The sequence below is a fragment of the Cololabis saira genome, chromosome 16 (genome assembly GCF_033807715.1).
Source record: "Cololabis saira isolate AMF1-May2022 chromosome 16, fColSai1.1, whole genome shotgun sequence".
Classification (NCBI taxonomy): domain Eukaryota; kingdom Metazoa; phylum Chordata; class Actinopteri; order Beloniformes; family Belonidae; genus Cololabis; species Cololabis saira.
In genome coordinates, this window is record NC_084602.1 from 21725494 (window position 1) to 21749771 (window position 24278).

Genomic DNA, 24278 nt, shown 5'->3' on the forward strand with positions numbered 1-24278 from the left:
TATATATATATATATATATATATATATATATATATGTATATATAATTAATAATACATTTAGAAATATAAAAACATGCTATATGAACTATAGGTGAGACGAAATGAAAAAAATAAAAATGCTTACTTGTATGTTCAGGTGAGCATCATGGTGGATTCATATTCAGCTCCAGGTATGTGTATGACCTGACCACCTCACATTAACCTCATCCAAGGACTTTGGCCTCCAGAATCCCACCAGCTCTTTAGTCTTGAAGGTGTTCAGCTGCTGATGATTTGCTTTGTACCATGTCACAAAATTCAATTCAATTAAATTCAAAATAGTTTATTAATCACTGTGAAGTGTTGACCTGGGTTGTGGATGAGAACTCCCTTCCTAGTGAAAACAAATCAGTCTCACTAACACTAATGCTATTGATAAAAATAAAGCTAACAATAATAAGCTAAGTTTGTAATACATGTATTTGAGGAGACTTCTAATAGCAGAGTCCTGTCTGTCCTTCTGTCTTTCTTTGCATTGCTGCATGTCTCTGTCTCAGTCTACCTGTCTACCTATCCAGATCCATAGATCCTGGTTTTCTTATGGTACACCAGACAAACGAACATGAGGATCTTTCAATACCCATGCTACTGCCTTTGGGAAGATTTTTAGCCTCATTGTGTTGGGTTTCAAATCAATCAGACACAGGATCTCAGTGGTAACTGTACTGTGGGGATCTAAGTCACTCATATTATGATTTAGATTTGTGTTGAAGTTGAAATGATAAGCACATTCAGTCTAATTTCAGGCTTTTAAATGAAACAAACTGTGGGATGTAGGGCATAGTTCAGTTCCAGTCAACTTATGTCACTTAAATCCATTTTTGTTCAATTATTAAGTGTCCTATTTTCATCAACATAGATTAGTAGCTCCAGTAATAAAGATTTGTAATCTCAAACGCTGCATGTCTCTGTCTCAGTCTACCTGTCTACCTATCCAGATCCACCTGTCTGCTCTAATTGAGCTTATCTTCCTGTCTTTAGCTTATCTTTTTCTCTTCTTTTCTCTTGCAATTTATCAACTCAATATTGTTCAGTGATTCATTACACAAAAAACCCAACACTAAAGGCTGATTTATGGTTCTGCGTTAAATCGACGGCGTTAAATCGATTTAACGCGGAACCATAATTCAGGCTTAAAACATTTGATTTGATTTGATTTATTTAATTTTTGTACATGTAAAAAAAAAAGAAACAACACTTCATGAGAAGTTCAAGAAAAACAACAACAATACAAAACAAAGAATTTCATCCCTTAAAACTTGCTTACTTGATTTACAGGTGCCAAAAAAGGAGTAGGAAGAAGTGTAAACGTATTTAGTCCTACCCCATTCACTGATCATTTAACCTGTATTTATAAATATTCACACACTGTACTCACACTGCTAAGTAACAGTATTATTATTATTATTATTATTACTATTATATACTGTATACTCACACACATCCTTATACATACATTTGTACACACACACATATATATATATATATATATATTACATACATACATACATACATACATACATACATACATACATACATACATACATACATACATACATACATACATACATACATACATACATACATACATACATACATACATACATACATACATACATACATACATACATACATACATACATACATACATACATACATACATACAATAAATGCGCGCGCTTGTTGCGTCCCCTGTTCCGTCACTTCCGCCCTGCGCGGGCTCTGCTAACGCTGCTAACCAACCAGAGCCGAGAACATTCACCGCTTCAGCAAACAGGTCAGGTCGTGTCAGCAAAACCTCCGCGTCCCGCCAGCCGATCCCCGCCGTAGACGATGCGTCCCGTCCCCGACCCCCGTCTGGCAGCGCTGTGAAACAAAAACCCCCGTCGGTTGTTGACATTCATGGAGCTGTGACAGCGCCTTGGCGGCGAGCTGAGTCCTCAGCTTAACTTCTCCCTCTCTGTCTCTCTCCGCGGAAGTTTTTTCTTGTGCTATGCATTTACAAACACTGTGGAGTTGAGTGACCGGTTGTGATGAAGCTGCAGTGCGATGTGGAGGTGGTGAGCCGGCTCCTGCCCTCGTACGGGATGAGGGGTCGCGGGAAGGGGAGCAGAGCCGTGCTCTCCATCGGGAAACACCCGGACAAGAGCAGCCCGAGAACCAGCATTTACCTGATGATCTGCACGGCCAAGGACCGGGCTGGAGCCAAGTACAAGGTCTGTACGCTGGTGTTACTGCAGTCATGGTTAGTTCTGCCACTGTTACACCATGTACGGGGTTGTCACAACCACAGGTCCTTTGTGTGTGGCCTCTAGATGTTCATACTGTTAAGATTTTATGAAATTGTTAAAAGTATGAGGGGTTTTTTTCTGTAAGATTGTAGTCTTTTTTTTCATAATAATATTTTATTGATTTTCAGTATCAACATAAAAGGTATAAATCAAAAACAGAATACAATACAAACAAAAACAAAAGGAAAAAAAGGGGGAAAAAAGAAAAGGGCAATCGACACATCTAAGATAAGATAATATAAGATATCCTTTTTTTTCTCCCTCAGTGGGGAAACTTATTTTTGTTGTCAGCAGTACACTTAGCACACACATGCAGGGGAGGGGTAAAAAGACTGAAAAGTCAGAAATAAAAAATACAAAAAATATATATAAAATATGTATAATATCTGTATCTATAGATACAACACAGTTACTATGTAAAAATAAAAAAGTTATATTATGTAGTACACACAGCACACACCAAGCACATCAGAAGGTAAACTGCAAGAGTACAGCTGGGGGTCTAAAATCCAAAGAATCACTTCCTTTATAAATCAAGGCAGATAGATCCCTGGGCAAATGGTCTATGAGAGGCCACCACATTTTCATGAAGCTATCTTCTCTATTTTTTAATTTGGCACTGAGTCTTTCCATCGGAAGAACTCTGTAGATTTCTCTATACCATTGGGTTACTGATGGAGGTTTCTCATGAATCCCATTGAACAGAATGCATTTTCTAGCTACGCAGAGAAGTAGCTTGGCATTACCAGGATCCAATGTAAGATTGTAGCCTGATGGTTGCTCTCAGCGCAGAACCACCTCCTGTTTTTATGACCAGACTGATTAGCTGAGTTCTTCTTTAGGTGAGGACGGTGAAGAGGAACGGGCGTTTAAGATTGATGGGTCCCCTCCTGTTTTTCTCTGGGTTTTGGTTGTCGTAGATCTTTGCTGGGTTGGCATGTCAGATTAGAGATAGACAACAGAAAATATATGGCTGAAAGTGTGACATGTTTAAGTTTCTTTCACTGCAGTTGGCCTCCCAGATACGGTTCAACATCGGCTCCTACAACGTACAAAACACCTCCCTTTTTCAGTATAAATATGACTGGATTGATGACAACAGTGTACATTTCTCTCTTACCTATGTGGTTTGAGGAAAGTTTACCTCCGGCTGGAAAACATTGTGCATGATATAATAATTTGCGTTGAAGTTGAAATGATAAGCACATTCAGTCTAATTGCAGTCTTTTAAATGAAACAAACTGTGGGATATAGGGCATAGTTCAGTTCCAGTCAACTTATGTCACTTAAATCAATTTTTGTTCAATTATTAAGTGTCCTATTTTCATAAACATAGATTAGTAGCTCCAGTAATAAAGATTTGTAATCTCAAACGCTGCCCCAGGGGCTCATGAGAGCTGTCAGTCTGTGATTTTAAAGAGCCAAAGATCTCTAAAACTGCTTTGTTGACAAATAGTTCAGCTGAAACACACTAATCCAGTCTGGACTTGCCCAGTGAGTGCTCTGGGTTGAATCATGAAGCACACCCTCCCATCTTAAACTTGTGAAATGTATTTTTCCACTGCTCAAGTTTGCCAATTTCTGTTTCAGCTGAAAGACAACATAGAGAAGTTCTTCACTTGGTTTGTAGAGGAAGGCAAGGCCACTGTGCGGTTAAAGGAGCCAGCAGTTGACATTTGTTTGAGCAAGGTATGACCTCTTTCATGGTGTAATTACTGTCCGAGGAAGAAAAGTGTTCATGTGTGAGGATTTTTTTCTTTCTTTCTCAGCACAATATTTTAAAGTATACATTAAGAAACAAGTCAGGCTATTCAGTTGCTCATTTATCCACCAAATGTACACATACACACACATACTTTGGTTTTTCACTACATTGAATACCACGACAAACACCAGGCTGTTCTCATTTGTTGAAAAGCCCAGAATGCACTTATTACAGTTGGTAATTAATCACCTAAAACTTTATTCATTGCCAACTAATTGCCATCACTCCGCAGTTGTATAAACCCACCACCAGAAATGAGGTCCTCCTACATTAAAGCTGGCACTAACACTATCCTGCACGTCTGTGAAATTAAATTGATTAGCTGTGTGAAGGTGTTCAAAACTCTCACACGCTGTTCTTTCTGTCCTACTGACATCTATATTCCCTACAGCACAGACACCATCCTGTTCATTGAAAAGAACTGTGTCGAGATATTCTAGGCCAGTCAATTCAGGTTAGATATTTCCAGAAAGCCGGTCAAAGAAAACCAACCATCTTGGCAGCTTAGTTAAAGCTGCTCTACGTATGTGTTACCTGGTCATTCTACTGACAATCTATGTATTTATTTGCAGGCTGATGCAAATAGCTTGAAGAATTTCCTGTCAGCAGCTCGTTTGGCAGATCGGGGAAGTGACACGAGCAGCCTTCCTCTGTCCACGCTGACTCCTGTTCGTGCCAGAGATGTAGAGCAACCAAAGAAGAAGCTCGCAATCATGTCAAAGAAGGATTATCCACTCACATCTAATTTTCCCTACTCTCTGGAGCAGCTGCAGGTCTCCTACTGCAAACTGTCACGGGTGGACATGCGGATGTTGTCCCTCAAAGGTACAGAGAGTTAAGTGGGTTGATGATCTGCAAGAAATTGCGTTTTGTACACCTTTGTTTGTTTTTTTGTGTTTTATTCTTCTTTACATCTACAACCACTATATGATAGTACTCAGCTGGGTTATAATAGTTTTGAATTTTTCATTTTAGTTTAATTTTATTCGTTTTGACTTTTTCTCCTTCAATTCAGTTAGTTTTAATTCGTTTTTAGTGTGGGTTTGCTAGTTTTTATTAGTTTTTATATTTTCAAAAATGCTTAGTTTTAATTTAGTTTTTATTAGATTTAGTTTTAGTTTTAGTTTTGACGTCACGGACCGTGAGGCGTTAAGCTGCCGTAGCTGCCAGTTGGAGATAAACGGCCAGAGCGGAATAAATTGATCATACCAAGAGGCTTATATTGACAGGGACGAAAACGGAGAAAATTATATCTATAATTTCAGTTAGTTTTAGTTAGTTTTCTAAACACGCAATATAGTTTCAGTTAGTTATCGTTTTTGTCTTTTAATTTTCGTTTTTATTTTGTTCAGTTAACGAAATTGTTTTTTCAATTTTAGTTTTTGTTATTTTGTTCGTTTTCGTGAACGATAAGAACTCTGGTACTCAGTAAAGATTCTCAAGCAACCATGTAACTAAATGGCTGGCATTCTGCTGTATGTAATCTTGTTTCTCCTTGTTTTTCTGTTTTTTTTCCAGCTTTACGCAAACTGGACCTCAGCAACAACCACATCAAAAAACTTCCTGCCACTATCGGTGACCTCAGCTGCCTCTCTGAACTCGTCCTTCACAACAACCACCTGGAGGCCGTGAGCGAGGCCCTCTGCCTGTCCACCCTGCAGCGGACCCTCCAGGTCCTGGACATCAGCCAGAATCGGCTGCGGACCCTGCCCTCTCAGTTCTGCCAGCTCAGAGAACTAATAAACCTCAAACTAGACGACAACGAGCTCGTGTGTTTGCCGTTCCACATAGGCCGGCTTTCAAAGTTGAAGTACCTGTCTGCTGCACATAACCAACTGGCTGCTCTTCCTGGTGACTTTCGGAAGCTGAGTCTGGAGAACCTGGACCTGTTTGGAAATCCATTTGTCCAACCCAACCCTCTGGACCACACAATGAAACTTACATTCCCCCTTCCACTCCAAGAAATAGCCACCAGAGCTGCAGCTAATCTCAGGTGAGATTTGATCAGAGGTGTCAAAAGTATTCACATTCATTACTCAGGTAGAAGTATAGATACTAGAGTTTAAAAATACTCCTGTAGAAGTTGAAGTATCAGCTCAAGTTTTTTACTCAAGTAAAAGTATAAAAGTACTGGTTTCAAAAGTACTTAAAGTGTAAAAGTAATGTAAGGGGGGAAAAAGCCATTTTAAAATGAATGCATCTTAGTATAACGCAAATATATTAAAGAACCATAAATGTGTACTATTGAGCATTAACATGTGTTTCAGAGAGCAGAAGATATGATGACTAGTTGCCTATAATGTATTGTAATGGTGCAAAAAGTCAAACTTCAGAGGCATGTTATCATTTATCCTAACCTTTATTGGAATGTACATCCAAGTTTAGTTGCAGGAATCTGAGGGAACGGATGTAAGAACAAAACTGGACAAGAACATCTGAAACAACCACAACCAAATTCACTCTATCCGGATGGAGCAATTTAACTGGATAGTTTTTTTTTTAAAGACCGAAATTAAATAGAGTAACGAGGCTGTTTTTAAAATGTAAGGAGTAAAAAGTACAGATAATTGCGTGAAAATGTAAGGAGTAAAAGTAAAAAGTCGTCTGAAAAATAATCACTCCAGTGAAGTATAGATAACCAAAATTTCTACTTGAGTAAGGTAACGAAGTATTTGTACTTCGTTACTTGACACCTCTGGATTTGATGTCCAGTTTACATTTCTTTTCTTGTTCCCAAGGTTTAACACCTTTTTTAAAACTAAAACCTTTTTTTTCTTTCTCTTTTTGTTTATGATTTACCTCCAGGATTCCTTATGGACCTCACCTTATCCCTGCCCACTTGTGTCGGGACCTTGATTTAGCCAAGACTTGTGACTGCGGCCGTGCCTGCATCAACTTTTACATCAAGACGGCCGTGAGCATGAACCTGCACCAAGTCTCTCACACCGTGGTGCTGGTGGACGACATGGGAGGCACAGACGCACCTGTACAACAGCACTTTTGCTCTCTCTCCTGCTACTCTGAATTTTTAGACAGCTCCCTCCAGAGAGGAATCAGATGAGCAGGAACATTGAATTGCGTGCTGTGAAGGCTGCAATACTTTGTGTTGCGAAATGCTGTAAGACGGTATGTGACGATGACGGTGACGAGAGCAAGTTGTGATAGATAGTTGCCCAACAAGGTGGATTCCTGACTCTTTAAAGAGAAGACAGTATGGGCTTTGTTATGCTTTGTTTTTAAAGATGCTTCAAGCTGCTTGTTTTACTCTCGCATCCAACTTACAAAGTATTTTTCTTGTGTCAGAACATAGTAAGGGACAGCCTCTCCTCCATGTGTGCTGCTGGCAAGTTTCTTGAATATCTTGTCTTTTACTATTCTTCTTACCTTTTAGAGCACATTGCAGGTTGTCATTATTACTTATTACATCACATCAGGGAAATAAAGACGTAAGACAAATTTCCTGAACACAGTGCCTAAAGGGTTCATAAGCAGTAGCTACTAGTGCACTGTACTAATGACCCAAAAGTTTTATAAATGCATGAAAAAATAAATAAATAAAAGTATTCATTGTTATGCCTTCAGTGTTTTATTCTGTTGTACGTTTTAATTATATTTGTACATGTTGATTTTAGTTTTAAATTTGGTTTCAGTGGATGAAAATGAACCTCAAGTTTTTTTAACGTGTTTTATACAAAACTATTTACTAACTGAATTGAAAATTTCCACTGACTGTCAAAACTGTTGAGTTCATCAGTCCAGTTCATACATCATTTTGTTCTGGAAGTTGAACCCGGCTGATGTGGAATGGTCACTGATTACCGTCTCAGTCCCATCTGCATCAATCTCTCTCAATAATGCAGTTGGTGGCTTCTTGTCGTGCCCTGTAGTTTGGAAGATTTGCTTTGTTTGCAGGTCGTCTTCATCTAGCTCCTCCTTGCCCACGTTCTTATCAGAGTCAGAGGTGAGCTCTGCAGAACAAGGATCTGCTTCAGGCATCCTTCTGGGCTTAACACCTCCCTCTGAAATGCACACCTTGTATTTCTGTGCTCTGGCTGACGCAGCAGGGTTGAACGAAACCTCACTGGACACGGGATTCTGAAGTGCAACATCCGTTCCCACCTATTACAGAAAATGGCAAAAAAGAAAAATAGATTTAGATGGGGCCGATTCCTCAGCCTTGTATCCGCAGTATCATTAATATGTTGTCTCACCTGAATGTTTCTTTGTACATGTTTTGTTGTTTCAGTCTCCTCTTCTGGACGCTTCAGTTTGGTTAATGACTCTGGTGTACTAAAGGAGGGGTTTGGTTCTTTTATCTCTCTTAGAAAACTGGAGTGTTCTTTGTTTCTTAAAATGTGCTGCTTTTCAGTTTGAGGTGAAGCCTCAGATCTAACAACCCCAGAGATTCCTAATTTCAGGATGGAAGTTTCACTTGCTTCGGGAGAATCCACTGACCCTGCTGATGCATCACATTCCCTTATTCTGTTACAGTTCTCTTTTCCTTTGTTTTGCTTGTCTTGCATTGTCAACTGTCCAATATCTTCCTTATTCACCTGTTTTTTAAATTTCTCTGCATTCGTGTTGACTTCATTTTTGGGAATTCTATCACTTTTTTGAACTTTCAATCCAATTCCCTTCTCTTTGCGTTGTCTGTCTTTCTTTTCCTGCTCTCCTCCAGTCTTTTCTTTTTCTTCACCTTTTTGACTTTGCTCTACTTTCTCCTTGTGACTTTCTTCTACTTCTTCACCTTTCTCTGCTCTTGTCTCCTGCTTTTCCATGTGGCTTTCCTCTGCTCTATTCATCTCAAGACCGGTTTGCTCCACCTTTTCTCTTTTCATTCTTCCCCCCTCTTTACATGTGTCCTCTTCTTCAAATCCACTTCTTTCCTCTTGACTCTCACCATCACTCTTAGAATCACTTTCAGATGCAGCAGGTCCAACAAAAGAATCAAAAGCAACATGAAGAGGACGAATGGGCAGCGTGACAGTCAGTTGTCCTCTCAGTTTGTTGAACTTGGCTTCTCCTTTCTCTTCATCCACAGGGTAGCTTAAAGGCAGCTCCAGTCTGTACGCTGGCCGCTTGGACTCCAGCAGCAGGCTTTTCTCTTTAACTTCAAGGTTGGTGTCTCTGACCGACTTAAGCAGTGGCAAATCAATGGTAACAACAATCTCTTTAGGTCTGGGGCCTTTGGCAGAGTCTCTAGAGCACCTAAAATCTTGTAAATCAATGCAAGATCTATATTTTACAGTGTAATTTGGCTTTGTTGGCTCTTTGGCTTGCTGTGGTTGGATCTGGAAACTTATGGGGTTAACATCACTGCTTCTTGACAAAGGAGACTCCACAGGCTTTTTCTGTGCAGTTGCATCATCCGAGTGGAGAAAAGCAAGAGGGTCGTGATGATCCGCCGGCTCCTTGGCTTCATATCCAGGTATGGGTTTCCGGATCATACAAGACTGCAGGACACCTTTGTACTTAGTTTTCATCTCTTTCACATTGTTTTTGTCCAACGTCACTTTGAAGCCGTCTTGGATTCCCTGAATGGCTGTGTCAGTTACCATGTTCATAAATGCCTTGCTTTTGCTTGCTATGTGAAGGGTGTCAGGGTGGAAAATAACATCATAAATCATGAATTTGATTCCTTTAGGGTTTGTATCTTGCCTCCCTGGATGCGTAATGTAAGGTAGGGACCAACGCTGACCTCTCTGGCCGTTCTCCGACACATCAAACTTAGATGTGGGCTTTCCAATGTTCTCATTGCTGCAGATGTTGATGAAGCACTTTTGCTCGCCAGCCACGCTGGTTCTTATCACCATAAATGGTGTGGGTTGAATGAACTCAGCACTAAAGCCTCTCTCCTGCTCCCAAAGTCTGATCTCCTCTTCATATTTCTTCCTGTTACCGGGGTCTGAGATTTCTTGGGCGTAATCATGAAGCATTTCTCTGAATTTGTCATCCTTGAAAGCTTTAGAAAGCCTCTTGATTTCATCGTCTGTCATGTTTAGCTCTCTCAACTTATCTCCGAGCTCCATGTTGCTGAGTTTTAGTAAACCTAGGGGACCAAAACGTCAAGAAAACTGTTCACATTAAACAGATAAACGTCTAAAAGGCGAAAATATTATATTAACTTGATGCTATGTATAGTAAAAATAGGTTGTTTTTTTTACCTCGTTCAAGGCAAGAAACTCCTTACGGAAGCAAACGGGTCCAGTTTTGTTGGTGTAACCATAGCAACAGGAGATCGTTGGCGCAAGAAAGAAATTATTTTTAACGGGTTTGCCTTCTCTAAATTCTCTAAATTACGTACGAGTATTAGGGCCAAACTAAGACAAAAAAATTGGAAATTACGAGAATAAAGTCATAATATAATGAGAATAAAGTCGTAAAATTACGAGAATAAAGACGTAATGTTCCGAGAATAAAGTCGTAATAGAATAAAGTCGTAATATTACGAGAATAAAGTCGTAATATTACGAGAATAAAGTCGTAATATTACGAGAATAAAGTCGTAATATTATGAGAATATAATTTATGAGAACTCTAACAGGAAGAGCTTCTTCTCCCTGTGTTAAAATGAGGAATATTGAGCATCTTGTGAAGTTATATTATTATTAGTTATAATATATTACGACTTTATTCTCGTAATATTATGACTTTATTCTCGTAATTTTACGACTTTATTCTCATTACATTACGAATTTATTCTCGTAATATTATGATTTTATTCTCGTAATTTCCTTTTTTTGTTTGGCCCTAATACTCCGTCGTACTAAATGAACAGAGGTGACCAGAGTAAACAAATAATTTGTTTAAAAAAAATAAATAAATAAAATATGACTTAATGGCAAAAGCGGAATGTTATATCAATGTTTTATTTGGTTTTGTATTCAGTGTTTTGTACTGTTTCTGAAGTTCATGACATGTGTAGACCAGCAGGGGTCGCTGTTGCGCCGCAGCTCGGGGCCGCCGGTATGTCGGTCAGTGAGGCGTTGTGGGCGGGTGTGTGAAAATGGGCGGGTGCAGGAAAGAGCTGTGATTGGTCGCACCCCCAACAGTTCATATTTCTTCCTGTATGATTGGAAGGGGTGTGTTGTTACAGGGTGTGGGACCACTGCGTATAATTGTATGCGTGTGAGAGAGAGAAAGATAGAGAGAATGAAAGCATCACTGGGGAACTTTTGTGTCTCATATAAGTCTAGACTTATTTGACTATTTTATTAAATTTCATTGCTTGTGCCAGCTGAGGCCAATACCTTCACTAAATACATGTCCCAAGAACGGCACATGCATGCTAAAACAGATATATTTTTTTGATAAAAAAATGCTCAGTGGATCATAATGCAATAATCACAGCCCCTGCATATATACTTGTTCACACATGACAACTGAAAAGTTGCAAGTGATCTGCAAACATCTCGTCTGTGTCTTCTGACTCATCAAGCATTCTGGTCTGAAAATAATTAAGAGGACACAGTGTTCCAGGATGATCTGCCAAAAGAGCTTCTATAACACACACACACCGAGTGAGAAAGAGAGAGAAAATCATTCACCCAACAGGAAGCTACCCACACTCTCGTAAGCACAATTGGAAGAACACGACTGAGCTTCAGCTGACCAAAGAAGGAGGTGGTAGTGGGGGAGTCACTCTGACGCACACAGGATGTGGGCAGACACCACTCACTGCATTCTTTATCAACGGCCCGGGAAAGGTTGCTGACTTGATCCCAGTCATCATTTCTCATGGATTGGATTTTGGAAATGTCACAAAATGCACAGACTTATTTAACAATTTTTGGGTTTTATTATTACAAATATGATATTAAATAATATGAAAAGTTACACAGGAAGATAAAATCAAGGTATAATCATAGTACAGATAATAATGCTCATATTTACATTGTTTTTTGTTATTTTTTTTATCAACTTTTCCCCAAAATGACAAATAGATGCATTTTACACTACAACAAACAATACATTCACATAGACATCAGTATCAACATAAAAGAAAAATGTGTTGTAGGAGAGGTGGAGAAAGTCACATGTCTAAGACAAACGTAATACAAAGGCTTTGGCAAAGAGTGCATACATCTTATAAATAATATCAGAGTAAATTAAGATTTTTTTTTCTTTTGTTGAAGAACATACATGTACAAATGAGCAGTAGAGCAAGAAGAGTCCAGTGCATGTTTGTCTTTCATTCCCATGAGTAAAAAGAGGAGCAGCTGAGTGTGCTTGGCTGCTCCTTTCATCCCTCTGGTGCCTTGGGAGTGGGTAAGATGGCAGTTATTCATGTCCTACTTTGAGCCAGCAGGTACCAGCATGCTTAGGGTGGCAATGCCAGGTTTAGAGGAAGGAGTTTTGCCTGCAGCCATTTTGCTCAGATTGCGAACATCAGCCTGCCAGGAGGGAATCTTCTTGGTGGTCATATGGCGCCGGGCGTGTTTGGTGAGATGATCGCTGCGCATAAACCGCCGCTCGCACACTGGGCAGACAAACTTTTTCTCTCCGGTGTGCGTCCTGCGGTGGCGGGAAAGCTCGTCAGAGCGGGCGAACCTCTTATCACACCCATCCCAGCTGCAGCTGAACGGCTTCTCACCTATGCGAGGGAAAGAGAGGGACAAACAGGGTAAACAGATGACTCACGCTGTTACCATAAAAACTTAGCGCGTCACTTCTGGCATTAAACAATGAGCTCACTGCTTTCTGAACGAGAAAAACAATGCTGAAAAAAAACTTTGAGCAACTAGTTGCAACACTCATCTTTGTTAGCTACATTCATTCCATCCTCACCTGTGTGCGTTCGGAGATGAGCCTTGAGGTGAGAGCTCTTGAAGTAAGTTTTCCTGCAGCCTAGGAAGTTGCAGACATAGTTTCTCCTGCGAGAAAAGTCAATTTTTGTGGCTGTCGTGTTGCAGTTGGGCCCGGCCGGCATGTACATGGGCGCTGGGGCCAGAGGTAGCAGCTTGGTGTTGCCCAGAGTCATGACAGTCTGAGGGCAGTGAGGGGCCTGAGGGACCGCAGTCTGAGGGAGGACTAGCATCACCGTGCCCTGAGGCACGGCTGAGCTAACGATCAGGGGCTGCTGTACAGGGGAGGCGTTGGTGGAGGCTGGCTGGGGGAGGATAGGGGTGGTGGCAGTCTGAATTCCAGCACTGGAAGCCTGAACTGCACTGGGTATGAAGGCTGAGATTATACCCGATTGGCTGCTGACAGGGAACATCTGGCAAATGATTTGAGGGCTGGCGAGAGGAGGAGGAGGAGGGGACAGGTTTGTGGGGACACTGGGAGTGGGTTGGCTGTTTTGTGGCTGAGTGATGACATGAGTGGGGGTAGAGACACCGTCCGAGCAAGGTTCTGAAGGACTGCCAGGTTGCTCTGTTTCTGAGGATACAGCAGGAGGAGTTGGGGGGGTGGTCATCTGCTCAATGTTTTTAATGCCGTCTTGGTTTTGCTGCTGACAGACTACTATATCTGTTACTCTGTCTGTAGTTTTCTCTGGACTGGGGGCCACTGGAATGTGTCTTTGGCATACAGTTCTGTCTGCGGTGTGGCGGATGACGCTGGTTGCCATGGCTCTGCAGGGCTGTGGTGGACAGGCGTGGGAGGGGGTCTTTACAGGAACGGGTGCCACCAGACCCTGACTGAGCCTAGAGCCACAGTGCTGTGTGGTTGCAACCGGGATGGAGCTCAACTGGACCGTAGTGTTTGATGGGGTCTCGACAAAGCTCGGGCTGTGAGGTGGGGTCATGCACTGCAAAGAAAAAGTGGAAAAATCAAAGTGTATCCCAGTACTAATGTAAGGAAACAACTTGTGGTTGCAGGAACATGTATCCCAGGTGGAAATACATAAAAAAATTATGAATCTGAGCTATAAGCACGCATTTAAATTACTCTGCACCTGCAAGAAAGTGCTATATCTGAAGGTCAAGCACCTTAAAATAACAATCCCTTCTGCCTCCTCTTGAAACCTTGACTTGAACTATGTTTACTAATTAAACACCACTGTGTGATCAAGTCTTACCAAAGAGGAGAGGGACACAAAGTCCTTGGGGGGCTCCGGAAGCTCCAGCGGGAGGATAGAATCGCAGGTGTCTGAAGCTGGGGTGAGGGGCCTCGGCTTGTTGCTGCTGAGGAACAGAGCCTGGCCCCAAGAGCTCATACACACCAGGGCCTCAGCTGCCTCCAGATCTGTGTACTCCAGTCCAGAGGAACAGCTGCTGGTTACGCCAGAGACAGACTGTTCCATGTCATGCCTTCTTCTCTTCACACAGGATCCACACTGATCCATATTGTTCTTAAAAGGGAACAAAGAAACAAGGGAAATGTCAGTACTTCTGTGCTGCCACATCACTGGATTACCATTTCTAACTTCACCTCAGTCATAGACGGTGACAAATCAGCTTATTCACCAAGAATCTGTTTGTTTTTTAGACTAAAGTGGACGGGGGGTTGGAAAAAACAACTACTTCCAGTCATATCTGCTTGGTCATTGTTCCCGTAGCTTAAGTTCCGGGACTAAACTGCACGATGCTGCCAGAGAGGGGGTGTTGGTGACTACACCCCAACCCAGCATGCACTGCCAGTGGCCCAGAGCCAGGACACCTCCTCTTCCCAAATATAGACCAAACAGTGACGTGCTGCGATGAGCCATGTGAAAGCCCCACAAAGCGGCTCCGCATCAGGAAGTACTCTTGGTAACGGTGCAATATTAATACAGACTTTTACAATAATAAAGGTGCACTATTGATCCTCCACATAAATGCAACCGGGCTGATTCAATTAGCTGAACTGACATGCTTGATTTCTTTGTTTAGTCTGTTATAATTACCTCTTACTCACGCATTAACAACTATAGGTTAAATAAGTACAATAGAAAGTATGGAAATATATTAAAGTGGCTAATCTGATACAATTAGGGTGTTTTAAGGACATCAAATAAAAGTGGTAAACTTTAAACCAACATTGTTGAATGTCGATTGAATACTGAGACGTCATAGGAGTAAAAACAACAAAAAAAGTCGTTTGATTGAGCTGAATTAACAGTTTTAGATTAGATTATATTAGATTATATTGTCCTTTATTTCTCCCTCAATGGGGAAATTCGCTTTGTGCAGCCGGAAAGGGTAAAAAAAAGTAAAAAAATATATAATTACAAAATACAAACAGTATAATTGGAATGAAAAATAAAAAGTAGTGCAGTACGACAATACTTTTCGACAATATCTTACCTCGTATGATTCAATTTCTTCAAAATGTCGCGTTGGCATCGGAGAGGAAAATGTTTAAAATGTCACGTTTTTGTTGTCAAAGCCAGTGTGAAAAAAAACAAAGAGCCTGCTTTGCTCTGCTTGTTCTAGGACAGGCTGCTCGTCTGAGGTCGTTTCTTTCTCTGACTGGCTCCCTTTTCCTCTCTCAGCTGTGTGTAAAACACGGGGAGGAGGAAAAAAAAAAGAAAAGACAAAAAAAAAAGAAAAACAAAAGTCGTAACGCGCAGTGGCGGCTGGCAACACGCAGCCAATCAGATTCGAGTGTGTGCGGAGCTCCAGCCAATGGGAGCGCAGGGACCGCGTGAACAGCGCATGCTCGCTGCCTGATTGGAGGAAGCGCGGCCCGTGGCCGGGGGGGCGTGGCCTCGAGAGTCAGCGGTGTCAGGGTAAACCCGATGAACTACCAACCGCCGAACTGGGCGAAAGGTCGATCGAGTCTATGCTGCGTTCAAAGACTGTGTGAACAAACCGCTGGCTGGGATTGAAACAGACGACGTTATCCTCGTCACGTAATTCGTATATCTGTGATTTAAAACTAAAACGTTGTAATAACTCAACATTTAAAATTTGTAAATTAAAGTATATCGATAGTTTGACTAATACATGCCACCGGTAGGGAGAGTTATGTATTTCTTACAGATCTTTATGAAACCTTCGTGCTTTGTTATTTAATTGACAGTCATTTATCCACACTTTTCCCACAACCTGTGAAGGCGTCTGTAATGTCAGACAAAGCGCTTTTTTTGTTTTCTTTTTCTTCTTCTTTTGGAGGATGTTTATACAGTTTTTCTATTAAAAAAAAGAAGATACAAAAAAAAATCACGTCCCCATATTATTACACGTAAAACAAAGTCACTTAGCTACAAAATGTTTAAAATGCTTTATTCAAGCTTTGCTTTCATTTGAACCATGAATTAATTTCAAAATGGGTAAGGAACCTCCACCTCCATGATTTGTTTTTGCTTATTATCATCTTTATCATTATTATTTTTAACTAAAAAGTCAGTGTCACTTCATTTATTCGGAATTCTGTTCTCTTACATAGGCTTTGTTTTATGATAGCCTAAATATCTGCTACATTTGTTAACAAATGTATCTTCCAATAAAATAAATTTAAGCTTTTACATCGGCTGTATATTCAAGAAGGTTTTGTATTTCTAATACATTCATCACTATTTATAGAAATCATTTGAATGTTTTTTTCCTGTGGCCTATTGTCTGTCCATTTTAATGAGCCCTTTCCCAAAAGCACATGTCAGAATATTCAGTTTGGTCTTGACCTACATGTACAGTTACGTCACCAACTGCATGTAGACAAGGCAAATATATGTTGTACTTCCAACAAACTTTAAACCAGAGTAAGATGTTTTTAAAATGCATGGTTTCTTCAAAAAAAAAAAAGTTAAGACAAAAAAAATGTTCATCAAGAAGCATGAAGATAGTGAAGACATGAACTGCCTCATGGTCATACAATTTTGCTGGATATTTTATTTATGGTCTTTTACATAAAGAAGACTGATTAAACGTTGTTTCATGTTTAAATTGCTTGTTTGTTAACAGTTTGCCTTGAGCAAAGGGGAGTGTGGAAGGTGTGTTGCACCAGCCCTGCTAGCACCCGGCTACGAAGGAAGGCTGTGCCTAGGTGTGACTCATATAAGCATGACCTCAGGCTGCATTGAGGTCTGTGAGCAGCAGCAATGCAGATCAGTGCCAGCTGTCAGCAAAAAGAGAGGGGAAGAGGAAGGAGCTACAGGGAAAACCAGTTAGCACAGGGATGGGAGGCAGTTGGGCTAAGTACAGCAGCCTGTTTGTGATATAATTGGGGCAACCCGCTTCAACTTAGTTAGGGAATCTGGAGTAAAGGTTACAACGGCCCTATCTGGGCCTCTGCATGTGCACCTCCCCTGCCCAGCCAACTCCCCCAGCTCAGGAACTCCAGAAGCCAGAAAGGGGGGAGTCGCCCCAGTGAGGTTAAATATATAATTCAGACCTATATAACACCCCCTGACCTCAGACAGCCAGCCACAGACAACCGCTCTACATGTAGCATATTAGCTAAAAATGCAAAATTATTATTCATTTTAAAGCATAATCAACTCATAGAGCAAATTACTTAAAGATTGACACTGATTTAAGAGCACAATATTCATCTTGACTAGGAAGTTCCAAAGACATTACATTTTTATTAAATAACTGAGTGTTTATTTTGCATTTAACTTTTTCTTTGCCATGCTGAGTGGAGATGGAGTTTGAAAATATATGCTGCAGTTACTGTTGCAAAGCTTTGCCTTTATACATCTGAATAATATATTTTTATTAGAGAACCTGAACAGCTTGCTTGAGAAGAAAAAAATGTGTGCATCCATCCATCCATCCATCCATCCATCCATCCATCCATCCATCCATCCACCCATCCGTCCATCCATCCATCATCTATACACTCCTCTTCCTCTTCAGAGTAAGGGGGGTCTGGTAGAGCTAAGCTGTCTTTGGGTGAAATGCAAGTTACACCCAGATAATACTGCAAGACAGCATGGAGCTCCCTGTTCATTAATACACCCACAACAGCATATTTAAAACTCACGTTCGTTTAAAAAATACACACAAAAAAAAAACATAGGTGGAGTCAGGAAAGGGTGAACCAGAAAACCATCCTGCTGTGTAACAAGTACAGTTTGACAATCTTCTTTGGAAATCATAGCACCCGTGTTCTTCAGGGTAAGAAGCAAAATAATGTGAAACAATGGATGTCCATTATTACATATGGTTGGAGCAACATGATCTTTGAAGGTTTCATTAAAGTTGAAAAATACATACACACTTTGCAGTAACATGCTGCCATCTGTCTATTTCCGAGAAGGATTTGCTTATTTCAATAATAATATATAAATCCGCATTCTGTGTTTATTATAGCATTATGACCCTGTATTGAAATATATTAGTGTGCCTGCACCCTGTTATCCAACCACTTTGTGCTTGTATACCAAGTGAGTATGAAATTCTATATCGAGTTAAACCGGGATACGTTTCACGACACTTTGAAAACTACAACAATTGCTCTCCTTTCTCCTCAAATTCTTCCTAAGTGTCGCTAGTGGAGGACATGCAACACAAAAGTTAAAGTGATAGCCTTTTTTTCTTTAGACATTTTGCTGAAATTAAAATTGAGCAATCATATACAATTTCTCTGGTCAGAATCTGATATGTTATCTTACATTTTTCTTTGTTTTGCAATTCAAGTCATGCAAACAAAACACTGAAATACATTGAACTGCAACACTTACATTTTCTTGATAGAAAATGTCATTAGACTGTTGAGCTTCTACAAATGAAAATCAAGAAAAAAGACAAAAGAACATATCTATAACTAGCTATCTAGATCATACTGGTCATGTTACTTAAGTTTCTTGTGCCTGATGAAATTGTCTTGGTGTTTATTTTTAACAATAAACCATAGATGACCTGTAGTAGGCTTAGCTGTCTCATAAAGTCAGTGCTGCTCTGAAGGATGCATTGTGTACCATTCAACACATGACTCCACCCCCTTTCCTCCTACACACCAAAATGGAGCAACAACAGGGATTTCTCTTCAAGCACGCTTATTCTGATTGGTCAGAGCGGGATACCGAACCAATCTGTTGCTATGAGAGACTGACTTGTGTGTTGCTGGCTCGCTGTCTGTCGTCTTGGCAACAGGACGAACAGGAGGGAGATTTGAGGGCTCCCTGGAGGAGCTTCCCTGGAGACGGCCTGCCGATGAGTGAAGCCTAATGATAAACACTCCATTTCATTTTGGGTACGCAGAATAATATCATGTCTGGTCATCTGGCAACGTGGCAAAATGTTCTTCTGCATTGTTTTTTGCCACTTTAGTACATGCTGCTAGATTCACCAGGAGACTTTTTAGCATCACATTTAGAGAGTGATTTATTAATTGGGGCTGTATTTAAATACATCCATTCCCAATAATTCTTTAATTTCCTAAATAACAGTAAACTCACAGTAGCTTTGCAGGAACAAAAATATGAATCCAAAGCTTTTTCTAAATTAAAAAAGATGAACAACCAAAGAAATATAAAAATGACAAAAACAAACAAAAAAAACAACTATAAAGAACGAGGCAGGGGAAGTCAAACAAAAACTGCTTTTCTTTTCTTTTTCTCCCAAACATATGTTGTAAACTTGGGTTTATAAGCCAACAAAATAAACTATGTTCCATATCCAACCTACTTCTATAAATGAGGAAGCTGATTAAAAAATTTAAAAATAAATAAAATAAAAAATGGCAAACAGGGATGGTGGTCCCTCTTCTTAAAAAAGGGTACCGGAGAATATCATCCAACTATATGGGGATTACACTTCTCAGCCTCCCCTGGAAAGTCTACACCAGGGTACTGGATGCAGTTTTCATCCTGGTCGTGGAACACTGGACCAGCTCTATACTCTCTTCAGGGTGCTTGAGGGTTCATGGGGATTTGCCCAACCAGTCCACATCTGCTTTGTGGATCTGGAGAAGGTATTTGAACCTGTCCCTCATGCTATTCTGTGGGGGGTGTATGGGGTCCGGGGCCCTCTGATAAGGGCTGTTCGGTCTCTGTATGAGAGGTTGGTTCGCATTGCATCGCAGTGCGACTGATCGCAGTCAGACCTGTTCCCAGTGGATTTCGGCAGGGCTGCCCTTTCTCACTGGTTCTGTTCATAATTTTTATGGACAGGATTTCTAGGCGTAGCCAGGGGCCGGAGGGGATCCGGTTTGGGAACCATAGGATTTAATCTCTGCTTTTTGCAGATGATGTTGTCCTTTTGGCTTCATCAGACAATTCTGGGGTAAGGGAAGTCTGGGCATCTCTGCTAGGACTGCTGCCCCCGCGACCTGGTCCCAGATAAGCGGAAGAAGATGGATGGATGGACGGACGGACGGACGGACGGACGGACGGACGGACGGACGGATGGATGATGGATGGATGGAGGGTTCTGCTTCCCTGGAAACCACAAGTTAACTGGTATTCTGACTGCAGGGATGTCTTGTGGCTGATAAGAACCAATAACATCTTTAAGATAACTTGGAGCTTTGCCTTTGAGAGCTTTTTGTATACTAAGAAGCAGTGGCTGTAATAATCTTCTGATCAATGTGACAAAGCCACAAGTGTTTTACTGTAAAAAGCTTAATGACACACACGATAACAAAATGTATGAAACTTTTAAATGTAAACCTCACACAAAACTATACGTCCCAATGCTTTGGTGCTCTCTTTTTATTTAGGTAGAACATAATTTAAGAACGAAGGTGTCGATAAACTGTTTAAACATTATTCTAGATTCCAAGTTGATGTCAGATATAAAACACAGAATGGTCAATTGTTCTTATTTGCATTGCAACTCATTTATTGTTCAGTTCAGTGAATTTCAACTGTTCTGTCTTAATCCCAGAAAGAAATCATAATATTATCTTGTTCTAGTCAGTTTAAAAAAAAATGCTGTAAAGAGTCACTGAAAAAGGATGTACTTGTGGGCAGAAATGGTCTCTACTGGTCTGAATCGCAGCAAATCAGAGGAAGTCCTGGACTGAAGACAGTCCACTGACCACTGTGTTGCGTGGTGGACGTCCAGTGCTGTCTATTATGTTTTGCAACCTAATCAACATGTTTCTTTTCAAAGCTGTTTCTTGGGTCTTCATAAAAGTCCCCCAGTTTCTTTTGCCTTTTTTGCCTCCAAAACCAAGTTAAACCCCAACATGCTCAAGTTTGCAGCTTTGTGGAAAAACTACTTAAAAAAATGCAACAAATGTATCCAATATCCAATTTCTCTGCGTTCTCTGGACACTGTGTATCATGGTGCCTTAAGGTTTGTCACTGGTTGTAAAGCCCTCACTCACCACTGCACCTTATACTGTTTGCTCGAGCTGAGTGGTCCTCTCTGGCATCACGCCGCCTTACACATTGGCATATTTATGATCTATAAAGCTATTCTTGGGTCTGCTCCCCCACTATTTATGTAATTATTTCTCCAAATCCCAAAGCAATTACTGCTTGCGTTCCAACAAGTATTATTTATTAAACGTGTCCAGAGTAAATTCTGAATTTGGTAAGCACTGCTTCAAGTACGCTGTGCCTGCTGCTTGGAATGCATTGCAGAAAACTCCAAAGTTAAAGGAGCTCATCAACCTCGTATCTCTTAAAACCTGTGAGAGAGAAATTGGAGCAGCTTCATACTGCACTTGTTCTTGTTTTTGTGTGAATCCGGAGCATTAGTCCTATTGCTTTTATTCTGTAAATTACTGTATCTGTGTTGCTGTGTGATTCCTGTGTGTTTTGTTATTGTTGCAACTCTTTTATGCTGCTGTCTTGGCCATGCTTCCCTTGGAAAAGAGGTCATGGTGTCTAAACGAGACCGACCTGGTTAAATAAAGGCAATAATAATAATCATAAACTTTTATGCTATAACATTATGCATGTGGTAATGTATTTTCTATAATGCGGCAATTAAATTACATTTAATCTTGAGACGAATAAATGCAGTAATTGCTGCCAAGTGGATATGCAACATGTTCTTCAACATATTAAGAGTGATTGAATTATATCCTTATTTTATATGCAGTCTATGGATAAAGCTTAAGAAGCCTTCTGGGTTGCAGTAATGCCAACATCTTCCCAGTGTGACGGTGTCCCATGATATTGTTCTTTTTAGGGCCAAATAGTGTCAGATATCAATGCGGAAAGAAGCCTTCAGAACCATACTCAATGCAGCTGGCAGGGGAATGCTGTATTTCATCATCCCATCACTGCAGATCAATATCATTTATTATATTTTACAAGTACTATAAACTAAATCATTATTCATTATTAAAGTGAATCTAAAATGGTTGCACAACATGTCAAACCTCAGCATGTTAAATGTACAAGTCTATGTACAAAAAGATTGCACAAGTATAATTTGTTTGGAAGGGTTGACAGGAGAAATGTTTGTCACTCTGAAAAGAACATGCAAAGTTTCATCCCAAACAAATGAGAACAAATAAGACCAAAGTGAAACACGTGGTGAAAACCAAGCACATCACATTAAGACAAACGTGTCAGACCAACTGTCAAACAAGGTGGTGGTAGGCTGATAATTGGGGCTTGTTCTGCAGTCACAGGATATTGACAGTGAGTTGAACTCCTTACACCAAAGTATTCTGGTGTGACACGTGAGGCCATACTGTATGTGTGAGAGATAAAGCTTGGTTGAAAATGGGTCACAAGGCAGGAAAATGATATTAAACACACCTGTAAGTCTGCACCAGAATGGCTGAAAAAGAAAAAATAATCGAGGTGTTCCTTCAGCTCACTCCAAGCCATGGCCACAACAAGATTTAAATGCTGAGCCTGGACCATAATACCGTAAAGAAATTACTGTACAATGTCGACATAAAAGTTTAGAATTGAATGATGGTGAGTTTTGACCATAACTTTCATAGAAATTTGAGGAAAAACCTGAAGATTGTGGTTCACCAATACTTCTAATGGAGACGAATGCTGGTGGGAAAAATGTATTGAGACTTAAAAGGAGAGTGAGACGGTCGAAGAGAACAGATGGCAGATGACACATGAAGGCATGGCAACGCTGACGTGACTCATTGGTTAAATTCTAACTAAATGAGATCTACCTGCTCACCTGAACTCAGACAGTTTTATCATTTACGATTGTATCTGCAGAGCAATCAGGTGGAAACACACTTGTGGAGCTACTTGTCTGTGTTTGTTCTGTAGTCAAGCACAATGCTTATAAGATCTGTGAAAGGTCTAGGAAACAAGGTCTAATTCCAACAATTCTTGGTACTTTTCTGACCTGATTGTTATACGGTGGATAATTACTGTAAAATCATCAGAATTATAAAAGTAGGAAACTTAACTCTCATATCATGCCTGTTATTCAAATCAACTTGGAGTAAATCAGGTGACCTGATGATTTATCGACAAAGTTTTCATTTTAAATTCATTTTACTGCTCTTGTTTTCAGTCAATGCGTATTTGATGCCAGTATGTCAATAAATATGACAGACATGGTTGGCATCATTCAGCACATGTACCATTCACCTGATCAACTCAACTGTACAATATAGTTTTTAATTAATGAAAAGAGAATTAGAGCAAAAATTTGACTATTTTCAGAATGATCAGAGTGAGTGCTGAATGTCTGAGCAGGAGAGACGAACAAGGAGAGTTACTGCAGTATCCTATCATTTGTGGCAGGTTTCTGGCTAAGAATAGTTGTCTTTTATGACAGCACAACGGTCTCAGGGCATTAAAATTACATTTATCATTACAATTAATTCAAATTGCAGCAAGGATTAATGCTGCAAATTTTCCATTTTCTGTTGTTTGTGCGTGTGTGATAATTAAAGTCATATGATAATACTGGGTCTTAATAATAGGATAATCCAACTGCAGATAACCAACAATATAGTAGATTTGCTGATGTGTTTTGGATCATTCTTGATACATGACTTCAATCATACTTAGCCGTGGGAGAGGTGGTCTCACGTTTACCTGACTGAATACTCTGGTTTACAGAAGTTAGTTCACAGTTAACTTAATGTCTGCATAACAACCCCACATCATGGCACCTCCACTGCCATGCTTGACAGTGAGAAGTAGATGCTTCTGCTGAAATGCTGTTTGGTTTTCACCAAATATTTAGCTGGGGATGCAGTTTTGTTAACCTCAGTTTTACTTCAGAATTCTTGTTAGACGGAAGAGACTTCCTACCGACAACCTTTTCAACATTTTTCCTAATTGTTATGTTATGGACTTTAAGATGCTCACTGTGGCAGAGAAGTATCTTTTTTTTTTAGTATTTCTTTAACCATTTTACCTTAGGATAAATGTTTTTATGCAATAAAACACAACAACACGGAATCAAAAAAGGGGCCTCTAACCT

At 40.2% G+C, this 24278-nt stretch overlaps 3 protein-coding genes across 3 annotated transcripts; 1 reads left to right on the plus strand and 2 right to left on the minus strand.

The window, feature by feature from the left end:
- The first annotated feature begins 1761 nt into the window (after nt 1–1761).
- On the plus strand, nt 1762–7649 carry lrr1 (leucine rich repeat protein 1). The gene is made up of 5 exons (XM_061743130.1): nt 1762–2255; nt 3921–4019; nt 4668–4920; nt 5614–6088; nt 6901–7649. The coding sequence occupies exons 1-5, from the start codon at nt 2073–2075 to the stop codon at nt 7154–7156; spliced, it is 1266 nt and encodes a 421-aa protein (XP_061599114.1). The 5' UTR covers nt 1762–2072; the 3' UTR covers nt 7157–7649.
- A 196-nt stretch (nt 7650–7845) lies between these two features.
- Nucleotides 7846–10124, minus strand: dnaaf2 (dynein axonemal assembly factor 2). The gene is made up of 2 exons (XM_061743284.1): nt 8649–10124; nt 7846–8214 (listed from the first exon to the last, which is right to left on the minus strand). The coding sequence occupies exons 1-2, from the start codon at nt 10122–10124 to the stop codon at nt 7846–7848; spliced, it is 1845 nt and encodes a 614-aa protein (XP_061599268.1).
- A 1766-nt stretch (nt 10125–11890) lies between these two features.
- Nucleotides 11891–15516, minus strand: LOC133462484 (Krueppel-like factor 11). Its single transcript, XM_061743751.1, has 4 exons — nt 15321–15516; nt 14114–14386; nt 12883–13843; nt 11891–12688 (listed from the first exon to the last, which is right to left on the minus strand). Exons 1-4 carry the CDS (start codon nt 15357–15359, stop codon nt 12387–12389), a joined length of 1575 nt encoding a protein of 524 aa, XP_061599735.1. The 5' UTR covers nt 15360–15516; the 3' UTR covers nt 11891–12386.
- Nucleotides 15517–24278: the final 8762 nt, after the last annotated feature.

What these genes read in the sequence shown, in the direction of transcription:
- lrr1 (XM_061743130.1), top strand. Translation starts at nt 2,073, where the DNA reads ATGAAGCTGCAGTGCGATGTGGAGGTGGTGAGCCGGCTCCTGCCCTCG. An exon ending in GGGCTGGAGCCAAGTACAAG is followed by an intron (nt 2,256 to 3,920) that starts GTCTGTACGCTG and finishes TTTCTGTTTCAG; the next exon opens with CTGAAAGACAACATAGAGAA. An exon ending in AGAGCTGCAGCTAATCTCAG is followed by an intron (nt 6,089 to 6,900) that starts GTGAGATTTGAT and finishes ATTTACCTCCAG; the next exon opens with GATTCCTTATGGACCTCACC.
- dnaaf2 (XM_061743284.1), bottom strand. Translation starts at nt 10,124, where the DNA reads ATGGAGCTCGGAGATAAGTTGAGAGAGCTAAACATGACAGACGATGAA. An exon ending in CAGAGAAATTTAAAAAACAG is followed by an intron (nt 8,215 to 8,648) that starts GTGAATAAGGAA and finishes TTTCTGTAATAG; the next exon opens with GTGGGAACGGATGTTGCACT.
- LOC133462484 (XM_061743751.1), bottom strand. Translation starts at nt 15,359, where the DNA reads ATGCCAACGCGACATTTTGAAGAAATTGAATCATACGAG. An exon ending in AAGAAATTGAATCATACGAG is followed by an intron (nt 14,387 to 15,320) that starts GTAAGATATTGT and finishes TTCCCTTTTAAG; the next exon opens with AACAATATGGATCAGTGTGG. An exon ending in TCATCTCCGAACGCACACAG is followed by an intron (nt 12,689 to 12,882) that starts GTGAGGATGGAA and finishes TCCCTCGCATAG; the next exon opens with GTGAGAAGCCGTTCAGCTGC.